Raw genomic sequence first — 13,535 nt, 5'->3', positions numbered from 1 at the left:
ACCGTAGTACTCCCAAACGAATCACGGATATTGATGACTTTGAGAAATATTTTATTCGATAAACAATTCACAATTTATATGCACAAGAGGAGACTGTACCTACTATAGAGAGACTGCATATGAAATTAAAAGATACGATTAACTTTCAAGGAAGTTGCTGAAGCATAAGGCTTGTAAAAGACCTGGGTTTTAAGTGAAAGAAGAAGAAAACTAACCGTAAAGTTCTCATAGAAAAACACGAAATAAAATCCCAACTTTTTGTGTTTTCATTGTATACGCCAGTGAAATTCGTCTTTGTTACTCATATATGTTGGCCACAATTTCATGACTATCACTGTGAATTATTATTGTCTTTTCTTTTAATTTCGAAATAATTGGAAACAGTGTTTCAACACAAATAACATGTCACTTAAAATTACAAATACAATAGGCTAATAGTTGTTTATAGGATAAGTTAGTAAAGGTACTCTCTTTGGCACGAGTGTCTCTTGTTGTTTTTTATAGCGCAAATTTACATTAAATTAATATTTCAAGTTGGAGAGATTATAAGATCACAATGTCATAGCCGTCTAAACTCAGAATCATTAAGAAGTGAGTAATCCATTCCATGGATTCATGTTCACGATGTCATGGCCGTCTAAACCGGCCATATAATCAACAAAGCTGTTAAGAACAGTTGAATAATAAATCTTGTTACAATGAATACTACATATAACTTCAGAATAATGACTAAAATGTAGATATGAATGTTAAATTTGTTACTTATTTGTGTTACGTGTAATATTTAAGTAATGAAAGATGGAAGTAATGCATTAATTTCTTACTGAATAAAGTTTGTACATTGAATATTACATTTTCTTTGGAACTGCGTAAAATCAATAGCAGTGCCTAAACTGATTACTTACTTTTTAACGCACTAGTGTTTTAAAGAGTCATGTTAGGCACTGATAACAGTGGGTAAAATGCAACTTTACGTACAATCGTAAAAGAAATAAACTATATTCTCATTAAAATTAAAACGAAAGTAGATTTGCTAAAACTACCGTAAACATCTATACACCACACTGTATTAATTAAGCCGCTCTCGGACACTCCATGTGTTTACATATGAGGGAAGTACCACACTTGTAAACACTGGAGAGATCCATCGACTGGGAGGTCAAGTAAGGATATATACGTTGAAAACGATGACATCAGCCATATAGCCTAAGTCGCATATATACCTACCGAGTGAATATTCATGACCTGGTACATTTATTAACGACGATTCTACTTAGGGGAAAGACAACAATGTGTTTTATCTGAGAACCGAAGTTCCTCTGGGCTTGACATAACGTCAGGTGTACCACAAGGGTCGGTACTCAGACCGTTGTTGTTCATAATATATGTGAATGATATTACATCACTTGTAAGGCATTGTAACTATCACGTGTATGCTGAGATCTTCTGTCCTACATCTATTTCCGTTTAGACCGAGTAAACGACGCTATAGACAAATTGAATGAAGATATTGACTTCATCTCAAAATCAATCCTGAAAAGACACAACCAATTTCATTAAGACACAAAGGCAAACCGACGCTGTAAAACAACTTTACATTTCCCCCTTTAAAGTAAGTAGAGTGCATAGCCTATTCCTTTCAGTTCTTCAGTAAAGAAAACTTGACATTCACATGGATAATAACCTCAACTGGAACATGCAAATCACATAAACCTGTAGGAGAGTATATTATATTATCCATGTGCTAAAAAGATAAGTGTTCACCTCCCTCTTGTTTAAAAAAAAAAGTCCCTTGTGCAGACGCTTGTATTGCCCTATTTTAACTATGCTGACATTTTACTGACTGACCTTTCCAGCGATAACAAAACGAAACATAAAAAGTGTTCATAATTTGTTTGTACGTTTTGTAAGCAATGTTTGCAGATATGATCATATTACCCTATCGGCCCACGCCTGTGGAGTAATGGTTAGCACGTCTAGCCGCGAAACCAGGTGGCCCGGGTTCGATTCCCGGTCGGGGCAAGTTACCTGGTTGAGGTTTTTTCCGGGGTTTTCTCTTAACCCAATGTGAGCAAATGCTGGGTAACTTTCGGTGTTGGACCCCGGACTCATTTCACCGGCATTATCACCTTCATCTCATTCAAACGCTAAATAACCTAAGCTGTTGATAAAGCGTCGTAAAATAAGCTACTAAAATAAAAAAAAATATTACCCTATCACTGGAACCAAAAGGTTGGCTTAAACTAGATAAAAGAAGAGCTTTATATTCACTTCTCCTTCGCTTCGAAATCTTGAACTCTTCTATTTCTTCGTTTCTTTCGTCTCGCTTCACTTACCTTTCTTCCCACCATAATCTGAACATACGTTCTCGCCATGAAACAGTACTAACAATACAATCCCATCGCACCTCCTCATTCTCATTCTCTTTCACAATATCCTCTCCAAGACTCTAAAATACGCTACCTTCTATATCAGAGGCTGTCGAAATAAAATTGAATTCAAACACAAACTTACTAGGCACTTGGTCAGTAATTGAAACTCGTTCAGACATGGCTATTTGCAAATAGTTCCCTTATTGTAGCACAAAATATTTCAAGATCCGGTAATTTTATCACTATACAATTTTATTATTCTAGATTTAATTTGTTAGTTCTAATCTTAAAGTAGAATTTATAAAACAGTTATATTACCGGTTGTTCTGTATGGTTGTGAAACTTTAACTCTCACTTTAAGAGAGGAACAGAGATTAAGGGTGTTTGAGAATAAGGTTCATAGGAAAATATTTGGGACTAAGAGGGATGAAGTTACAGGAGAATGGAGGAAGTTACACAACGCAGAACTGCACGCATTATATTCTTCACCTGACATAATTAGGAACATTAAATCCAGACGTTTGAGATGGGCAGGGCATGTAGCACGTATAAGCGAATCCAAAAGTGCATATAGAGTGTTAGTTGTGAGGCCGGAGGGAAAAATACCTTTGGGGAGTCCGAGACGTAGATGGGAGGACAATATTAAAATGGATTTGAGGGAGGTAGGATATGGTGATAGAGATTGGATTAATCTTACACAGGATAAGGACCGATGGCGGGGTTATGTGAGGGCGGCAATGAACTTGCTGTTTCCTTAAAAGCCATTTGTAAGTAAATAAGTAAGGTTTAATTTGTACTTCAGTAATATCTATATATATATATCTTTGTTCTTAACTTCTACAATAAATTGTCTATTCTTTATTAGTCAGGTAATCTTTTCGTACTTTAATTTTTATTGTAATTGTAAGTTTAATATTAATTGTAATTATAATTTTAATTGTATTTTTTAATATTATAGTTGTAATCCCCTAGTAGAGGGGAAGAGAAGACCAGTTGGCCTTATCTCTACCAGGTGAAATGAATAAATATTAATACTAATTAAGGAACAATGTCATGTCACTGAGGCCGATATGTTATACCGAGTAGTAAATAACATGCAATTCCGCCTCCAAACATGTTTGGATCTCGGAGGCGGGGCCTATGATGCGGGAATTTTCGAACATCCTGTATTACATGACACAGCTAAAATATTTTGCGAAATTATTTTAGCGGGGCGTAATAATTGGTCTCAACCTGTCACCACGCGCAGGGAATTGTGCGACTTAATGAGAGAACACAAAGCAAGTGGAAGAGAAATTGTGTTCTTAAGTAGGCTTACTGAATTGATTAATGACAGATACGAATCAACAAGATATTTGAAGGTTCATTAGGATGGACTTAATTACACTTAATGGCAGTTTTCATTTCCGGTGAATTAAGTGCGCTAGAAAGAGAGAAACATTCCAGTTCGTTAGATATCAAATGCGAGTTCGTGGATGAAGTCTATACATTTTCATGAGTTTGTAAAGAATTTTAATGTCCCCGTCTTTCTGCTTCAGGTGTCGGAAGTCATCAGAGAGTATTTCAAGAATGTAGGGTTACGAACAAATTAAACAAGTGCAAAACATTTCACGAAAGAACGTCGCATCCACCAAGTTCTACATTATGCAAGGGTTATTTTTTCAAGTAGAAAATTATTTATAAAGAAACGACACATTCATATACGCCTTAAAGATGGAAAGTAACAGGAAGGAAGAAAGAAAATAATGACGACCTTTCACTTCCTACAGAAAATTGACGTGAGTTGGAAAGAGAGAAGACTTTTCAGTAATTTTTATATGAAACAACGAGTGAAAGTCAGGCTAGGAGAAGAAATGTCAGAAGGAAGTGACATTGGCAGAGGAGTACGTCAAGGATGTCCTTTATCACCTACCTTGTTCAACATCTACTTGAAGGATTTAGTATAGAACTGTTTTCAGAACATGGGAGGAGTGATAGTAGGAGGAAGAATAATAACGTGCGTAAGATTTTCTGACGATGTGGCGTTGTTAGCAGAGGAGGAAATGATGCTAAAGGATATGCTACTGGGGCTAAATGACAGCTGTGAGCAGTATGGAATGAAGATAAATGCAAATAAGACGAAGAGCGTGGTCATAGGAAGAAAAATACAGAAGATAAACTTGAGAATTCTAAATGAGGCAGTAGAGCAAGTGAACAGCTTCAAGTCCACACCTGTGGAGTAACGGTCAGCGCGTCTGCCGCGAAACCAGGTGGCCCGGGTTCGATTCCCGGTCGGGGCAAGTTACCTGGTTGAGGTTTTTTCCGGGGTTTTCCCTCAACCCAATATGAGCAAATGCTGGGTAACTTTCGGTGCTGGACCCCGGACTCATTTCACCGGCATTATCATCTTCATCTCATTCAGACGCTAAATAACCAAAGATGTTGATAAAGCGTCGTAAAATAACCTACTGAAAAAAACAGCTTCAAATACTTGGGGTGTACTATAAGCAGTAACATGAGCTGCTGCCAAGAAGTCAAAAGAAGAACTGCAATGGCCAAGGAAGCTTTTAATAGAAAAAGGAGCATCTTCTGCGGACCTCTGGAAAAAATACTAAGGCAGAGACTAAAGAAGTGCTTTGTATAGAGTGTGGCATTGTATGGGGAAGAAACATGGACATTACGACGAAGTGAAGAGAAGCGAATAGAAGCATTTGAAATATGGATATGGAGAAGAATGGAAAGTGTGAAGTGGACAGACAGAATACGAAATGAAGCTGTGTGGAAAGAATGGGTAAAGAAAGAATGATACTGAAACTGATCAGGAAGAGGAAATGGAATTGGTTGGGTCACTGACTGAGAAGAAAATGTCTACTGAAGGATGTACTGGAAGGAATGGTGAAAGGGAGAAGAGTTCGGGGTAGAAGAAGATATCAGATGATAGACGACATTAAGATATATGGATCGTATGAGGAAACAAAGAGGAAAGGAGAAAATAGGAAGACTAGAGAAAGCTGGGTTCGCAGTGAAAGACCTGCCCTTGGACAGAATACTAAATGGATGAATAAAGAATATATCCTCACATTGATTAAACATATTTACACTAATATACACTATTAACAAAATAAGTAGGCTACAGTAATATTAAATAAAATATCTTCCATTGCAGTGCACAGCACTGTACAGGATAGTGTAAATAATGTTCTTTATTGTTTATATAATGGCGTTGTATCAACTACTGGGTTATATAGCGTCGATTAAGTTAGTGATAGCGAGATGGTGTTTGGCGACATGAGACCGAGGATTCGCTACAGATTACCTGACATTCGCCTTACGGTTAGGGAAAATGCAACGAGGTAATTATTCCAAACGGGAATCGAACCCACGCCCGAGCGCAACTCCGGATCAGCAGGCAAACTCGCTACAGCCTGAGCCACACCAGTGGCTGTAAAAATGTTTGATCAGTGTAGGCCTACATTCTTTATGAAACTGTAAATAGTAAAAACACCGTATGTTTGTGTATATAGTGTAAATAATTTAAATTGTAAATGTTAGTGTAATTATTTAAGTGGTCCATGTTTTGTTCTGCCGAACTTGACGATACAAGAGTCGCGTGAGCAGTCTTTCAAGTACTTCGCTTGCCAGATGCACGCACATCGTCCACTTAAAAATTCTAGTAATATTTAATCTTATAGCCCGTGGGACAAGCTTGGTCCCTAATTATTATTATTAGTGGATTATTTTACGACGTTTTATCAACTGCTGTGGCTATCTAGCGTCTAAATGAGATGAAGGTGATAATGCCAGCGAAATGAGTCCAGGGTCAAGCGCCGTAAGTTACCCAGCATTTGCTCTTAATAGACTGAGGGGAAAACTCCGGAAGAGACCTCAACCAGGTAAATTTTTCTAACCAGGATTTGAATCCGGGGCAGCTAGTTTCACGATCTGGCATGCTAACCGTTACTCCACAGCATTGAACATTATTATTTACTTACTTACTGGCTTTTAAGGAACCCGGAGGTTCATTGCCGCCCTCACATAAGCCCGCCATCGGTCCCTATCCTGAGCAAGATTAATCCAATCTCTACCATCATATCCCACCTCCCTCAAATCCATTTTAATATTATCCTCCCATCTACGTCTCGGCATCCCCAAAGGCCTTTTTCCCTCCGGCCTCCCAACTAACACTCTATATGCATTTCTAGATTCGCCCATACGTGCTACATGCCCTGCCCATCTCAAACGTCTGGATTTAATGGATTTAATGTTCCTAATTATGTCAGGTGAAGAATACAATGCGTGCAGTTCTGTGTTGTGTAACTTTCTCCATTCTCCTGTAACTTCATCCAACTTAGCCTCAAATATTTTCCTAAGCACCTTATTCTCAAACATCCTTAACCTATGTTCCTCTTTCAAAGTGAGAGTCCAAGTCTCAGAACCATAAAAAACAACCGGTAATATAACTATTTTATTATTATTATTATTATTATTATTATTACTACTACTACTACTACTACTACTACTACTACTACTACTACTACTACTACTACTACTACTACTACTACTACTACTACTACCACCACCTAGCCTTTCACTTTGCACCTATATTACAGTTATGAAATAAATCACTTCTGATTATCTTGACCTTCCCTGCTACTGACTAAACAATATTACATCATTAGAATTAGGCTTTTGTGTAATCCACCGTGTCTTGGAACTTTACATTTCCAACGTTTTAGGAACTACATAAAGTTTCCATCAGCAGGATAAGGCAACAGAGGTCACCTACCCTGTCGGGTTCGTTACGCCAGGCTACTAAGCTCAGTCGTCTGGATTAACCCCTACTAGAAGCTAGTTACGTCAATTCCCATCATCAATGGCCCACCGTCTTTGATGCTACCAGAGAAAGCCAGACGGGACGTTGTAATCGTATTCTCGGGTTCAATAAAATTATCGCAGATCCGCATCCGATTCCCAGCACTAAGTTGAATATGGAGCGTGTTTATAAATAATGTTAATGAACTTTCTGTATTTCCATAAGTCAGTGTCCACTGGAGACTTTCGTAACAGTCGTTGGTTTATCATTAGAAAATGTGTTATACTGTGTGGTGCTACTACAGTGTTTGTAATTTCACAGTAAGTGTACTGAAAATACGCGATCTGCAGCCACAGGAATCCTACAGAGAACTGTTTGAAGGTAATGTAACGTTCTGTTTTTGTTTATATTGCATAATATCATGATGGTTAAAAGCAACTCTATTTTGCAGTAATGCAAATATTTATTATTTAAGTAGCCAGAATATTTAAGAATTCGGGTCTCTAGGATTGGCAATTACTTACAAATTATTAAACTATTTCTTATAATGTTAGTGATGTAATTTGAAGTTACGTTTTGTCTTTATAGTTGTATTTAAAGAAAATTGACTGCTTCTCTCAAAGAGTAAACGATACTGAGTTTTAAATTTTATAAGACATTTGAAGATTTTTTAAAACCATTTGAAGATTGTGTTTTGTTACTTTGTTTTCATTGGATTGTATTTCACCTGTTACAGACAAACCTATTTATACATTATTAGTGCAACGAATTCTAAATTAAACAAAGAAAACTTCGACGTATTTTCCTGGAAAATGTAATTATCGGCAATAGAGGGTATTTCTTTGAGACTTAATAAAGTTATTTTTTAAAATTGTGGTGGAGTGGTGTGACATTACTTACATAGGAACTGCATTTAAAAATATTGGCTAATTATGGTACACTACTGGTAAAGGAAGGGATGTTAGCGTTTTCAGTCGGAGCTTAGGGTTCATTTTATTCTGGAGGACTGTGCTGTGCTCCAACCACGAGAAAGTCTCTGCCGGATGAAACGGAGCGGTGTAATGCTGTGAATGAATGTTGATGTCATAAGGTCACACACGTGGATACTCTTATCTCTATTGGCTAGCTCTCACAGCACAAACCATAACATTGATACAGACATATTGATACTACCCTAGTTACAAAATTAGATCACAGTCAATCACTTGGTCTTTTAATCTCTTCATACAGGAAATAACATATGCAGGAGAGCGCATGGTTTTTAAACTGACGTTATAATGGTAATATTATTTATCTACTTCGTTCCAATAGATGACGCAATAGTAAGCACATTCCTTTGACGGTTGATCTACTGGTTGGAGAACAGTAGTTACTTTCTCTTGCGCTTCGGATTTAAATAAAAACTGATGAAAGTCCTTTTCAAATAAAAGATTGTAAAGATTTTTCATTATTTTTTTTCATCACGACTAGTCTCACTATATACGGGATGAACCGTAAGTAATGTCATTAGTTCCAGGGGGTTATTCTTTGAGATATTTTAAACAAAAAGTTTAATATAATTTCGCTCGTTTTTGCTTCCTTTTCGAGATAAAAATTATTTTATATGAAAAATTTCATTGTGTGTTTTGGGAAAATCGTCGATTTAATTTCCAGTATCCTCAGTCAATTTAAGAGAACAGTATATTATGATAATAAATTATTGAAAGAATTTCAGTTTTGTGCTTTAAATGTGCAGAAATTTGATCCGAGCAAATGTAGACTAATATTTTAAAATTCTTTCTCAGAACGAAAAGTTGCATTTGTTCGGATCCAATTTCTGCATATTTAAGGGCAAAACTAAAATTCTTTCAATCGCTTATTATCATAATTAGACAGCGGAAAAAAAAGTCAAAAATAAAAGTCATGTTTACGGTTTACAAGTACTGTACGCATAGACTATGGCGTGAGGTGTGCACGCTTCCCAAGTAGCTACAACACGGCACCGTCCGCAGAGAGCACCACGCGAACACCGAAAACAACTGCCAATCTGCGTTCTCAATCAGTACTCGTCCGCGCGGGAACGGAGAACATTGAGATACATAAACATATTATTCATTTGTGTTCAGTGAAGTGATCATGATGCCGAAGACAGATGTTAAAATACATAGGGTGTATTATTTAATACAAGAATATGATGTCGACATTTTTAGTAGTGATACTGGTGAAACAATTAAGTGTCGGTTGTGTATGTGTGCATTAAAAAAAGATAACAAAACAATCGAAAGAACATCAATGTAATACACAGAAACACATGAAAAATGTTGCTCTACGTTAGAAGAAAATAAGGGTTCACGCTCAAATTCCGCCTCAAATATGAAACATGACTTTTGCCAGGATTTGTGTCGAATGATGATAAGTTGCAATATTCCATTTAAATCGTTGGACAGTCCTCACTTTAAAGGTTTTTTTTAGAAAAGTACACAAAATATCAGGCACCTTCTGAATCATCGATTCGAAAACAGTTCTTACCTGCATGCGCCTCTATTATGCCTACTATGCTAATGCGAACAACAACCCTCCGACGAGACAAACTAAAGCCTGTGTGATGTATCTTGTCTCACTGTGAAAAGAGAGAGAAAGGAGATATGTCTTATTTCGTCTGTATTGTTATGGCGATGGGGGGAGTTGAGCGATGCCGTCCATCCATCCAGTGGCGGAAGAGACTAGTTGATACATTCTGTAGCACAAAATAAAATAACAAAATATATCTCTTCGTACTGTGTAGTTCCGTCACTGAGTTTGTCTTTCAAGAAACTGAGTTCCGGTAGCCTGTACAATAACAAGATTTTGAAAGAAATTCTGAAAATTTACAACCCTCTTATATCTCCACTCTCATTTGAAGGGACTTGGTTTTATTGCTACTGAGACAAGATAAACCAAAGCAGGTATAGTCGCGTTGCAGTTACCTTCAAATCCGAATGACTTTTTTTCCGCTATCTAATCATAATACATAGCTCTCTTAACCTGAGTAAGCATAATGAGAATTAAATCAATGGCTTCACCAAAATGAAGCAAGTGTTGCATATAAAGCAGTTTCTATCTTGAAAAGGAATAAAAAAAATGAGCAAAATTGTATTAAACTTTTCTGTTTGAAATATCTCAAAGAATAACCCCTTGAAATTAATGACATTACTTACGGTTCACCCTGTATAGCTTAATGAAAAACAAAAGTACCGGTATAAGAAGTGAAGCGATAATTTATCGCATGATGAACGAAGAATTTAGCTGGAGTACCGAGCTTTGTATTACAAGACGTAACAAATGGCCGATACTCACCTTGCAAGTAATAAGTCACTTTGCACATGAACTCTCCGTACAGCCAGAGCTTGATGACGGCTTGACTGATGGCCACAGGCATACAGATTACGGTCACCAGCAGGTCGGCCACGGATAGGTTCACCAGGAAGTAGTTTGTCACACTGAAACAAGGGGTGATAATTGCATTGTCAACTTCGACCCGAAATAAAGTAATTAAATTTCAGACCATGTATACATTCATTCAAAGAACTTTGGGGAGAAGCAAAACCTTAAAAACTAAAACGTACGGTATTCAATTATACCTAGAGGTAATTAGTAATTACGATACCCGGCTTGTGTAATAAAATAATGTGGTTATTAACATAAAGGCAGTCAGGTTCTTGGGGAAAGGATGGTATTTTTTGGTGAAATATTAGTAAATTAAAAAAAAAAATTCTTTGAAATACTCTGTGTTGTGTGGAACGCATAGCATAACATTTTGTGGGTATTTGTGCCCTTATCGGATGTTGAGTCGCTATTTTTAAACTTTCTGGATTATGGATTTTAAATCACTCGCACACTTTTATTGTTGTTTCCGGTAAATTAAATTAAAAAAAAAATTCTTTAAAATAGCCTTTGATATGTGTGGAATGCATTGCATAATATTTTGTGAGTATTTGTGCCCTTATCGGAAGTTGAGACATCATTTTTAAACTTCCTACGCTATGTATTTTAAATCACACGTCCGCTTTTATCGGTTTCCAGTAACTTCATTTTTTTTTTTTGCTGCATTGCCAGACAAAAATGGATTTAATTTCTGAACTATTAAAGATACATGCATGAAATTTAGAATACACATTCTTTAGTCTATTAGGAAACTTTTCTCTGTAACAGATTTTGTTAATTGATTTCATTTTAAAAATACATCCGTTTGTTTGCAAGAAAGGAAATCAGAAAATTGTTACTAAATTTTAATTGTTTATTTTACAAACGTAGGGACTAATATATAAATTCTGTTACATACAGTTTGTAGAACATGCTTTTGCAAATACATTGCAAAAACTGTTTGAATCTATCTTTAAAAATGGTTTAGATATATCGGTTTTAGTAGGCTACAATCCTGCATTGGGGGTATTTTTTCAAATTTGGGCCTCCAAATAATTTTTTTTTCAAAATATTGTTATTTGGTTGAGTTGCCACAGCTATGAACTCTCTACATACAAAAATTAATATTTTACACCAAATAGGAAAAACGTTTAAAAAAATACCATCCTCTCCCCTTAAATGTGGTATAACATAAAACCTTCAAGAGTCTCTTTTAGATATGTTAGTTCAAACAGGCAGAGTGCGAATTAACGGGGGGGGGATGAGAGGGATTTCCCCTCTGTTGGAAAGTTATCCCTCTCTCATAAATTTATATTAACATCCCTGCCAGGGATAACTTCTATCCCCCCTCACAAAATATAATTGTTTTAATACGAGTATACTTTATAAAGTACAGAATAAAGTAAGCAAAGTAAATAATATTGATGTATTATCATCGCCGGCAAGCTGACAACAATCAATAATTTAGGAATTACACATCTTATCTTAAGCCTGCTCATGGATATAATTATTATTATAATCAAGATGCAAGACAAGCAACTCAGTGTAAACCAAGCGTTGAGCCGTATCGAATGAGGATAATAATAATTGAGGCAGTAGCCGGGAAAAGGCCCCATAAGCAGAAGTCATGTTTAGAGAAAACAAAGATTGAAAGACTTATTTTTATGTAATTGCTATTTGAATGCACTTTTATTAAAATAACAATTTACATCCCGTTACAGTAATATTTGTCTACAAATTTTTATTTAACGATGCATTGCGACTTTAATAGTGTTATATATATATATATATATATATATATATATATATATATTATATGAGCATTTTATAGGCCCTTTTTCCAGAGAAAAAGTTTATTTTATCAAAATACTTTCAATATGGTTATATATTAGCAGAAATTAAACATCAGAATTGAACAGCGCACATTACAGAGGTTTACAAGTTCATAATAATTTTAGCAAAATTATATTTGTTACATACATCTCGTAGTTACGTCATATATTGTACCGAATACTTGAAATTAAATAATATCTGTTGGGTATAGAATACAAATTACAGATTATTTAGTCTTAATCTAGAATGGATTGACACTCACTCCAAATTTTATCTTCCGAGTGCAGTTTACACTTTAGTGCACATCCTGGATGGACTCACACTCACTTTGAGGATCATCTTCACTCATGTTTGCTGAATACCAGAACTACGAAAGGGTGAATCTGTTCATTCAATTAGCTACCCTGCCCTCTGTTTACAAGATATTGAAACGAAACTACGTAAGCAAGTAGATTTTAAAACGGAGAGTCGAATTAAACATTCTCCCGAAAAAGGGCCAAGAGACCTATGGACCCATTTTCCGGCTACAGCCTCAATTTGTATGTATGGTATTCTCTATCTAGGATTCTATCCCAAACTCATTAGAAATCTTAATTCGCACCCTGCAAACAGGTATTGATTAGTGTGAAATGCAAGTATAGTACTATTAGCCAGACTCGTGCTATTTATTTCTACAAGCAAGAACGAGGGAGATGAGATGTAGATCTGCACAGGGTGAATTTAAATTCAACCGACAAACTTCCAGGAGTTGTAGAGGACATCCGAGTGAACAATTTAAAATAGGGAACCAATGTCAGAAACCAATTATTATTCAAAAGGTACGAAGTGTTAATTATTTTTATTTCAAACTACTTACGCTTTATTACGTTCTTTTAATTTTACTTGCAGCATAATTCTAATTTATAATTTAGTCCACCACTGTGGAGTAACGGTTAGCCTTCTAAACCGTAAAAAGAGAGGGCCCGGCTTCAAATCCTGGTCGGGACAAGTTACCTGGTTAGGTTTTTTTTCTGAGGTTTTCCTTCAAACATTCAAAGCAGAATTGCTGGGTAACTTTCTGCGCTCAATGTCGGACTCATTTCGTCTTTATTAGTATCATTCCATTAATCATATTAATAGTTTAAAGGTCAACCGAGAGAACATAGCGGACGTGGTTA

The 13,535-nt window shown here is 36.1% G+C and overlaps 1 protein-coding gene across 1 annotated transcript in view; it reads right to left on the bottom strand.

Annotated features, from left to right (window-relative positions):
- The window catches only part of LOC138697015 (QRFP-like peptide receptor), a 198,338-nt gene extending 185,611 nt beyond the window's left edge, over positions 1-12,727 (bottom strand). The window contains exons 1-2 of the mRNA XM_069822608.1: positions 12,706-12,727; positions 10,480-10,653 (exon numbers count right to left, since the gene is read on the bottom strand). Coding sequence (XP_069678709.1) covers positions 10,480-10,653; positions 12,706-12,727 — 196 coding nt within the window. The remainder of the gene's footprint in view (positions 1-10,479; positions 10,654-12,705) is intronic.
- Positions 12,728-13,535: the final 808 nt, after the last annotated feature.

This window comes from Periplaneta americana, chromosome 3 (assembly GCF_040183065.1).
Source record: "Periplaneta americana isolate PAMFEO1 chromosome 3, P.americana_PAMFEO1_priV1, whole genome shotgun sequence".
Taxonomy (NCBI): domain Eukaryota; kingdom Metazoa; phylum Arthropoda; class Insecta; order Blattodea; family Blattidae; genus Periplaneta; species Periplaneta americana.
Note: the sequence above shows the minus strand (reverse complement) of the source record. Positions and strands in the feature narration are given on the sequence as shown.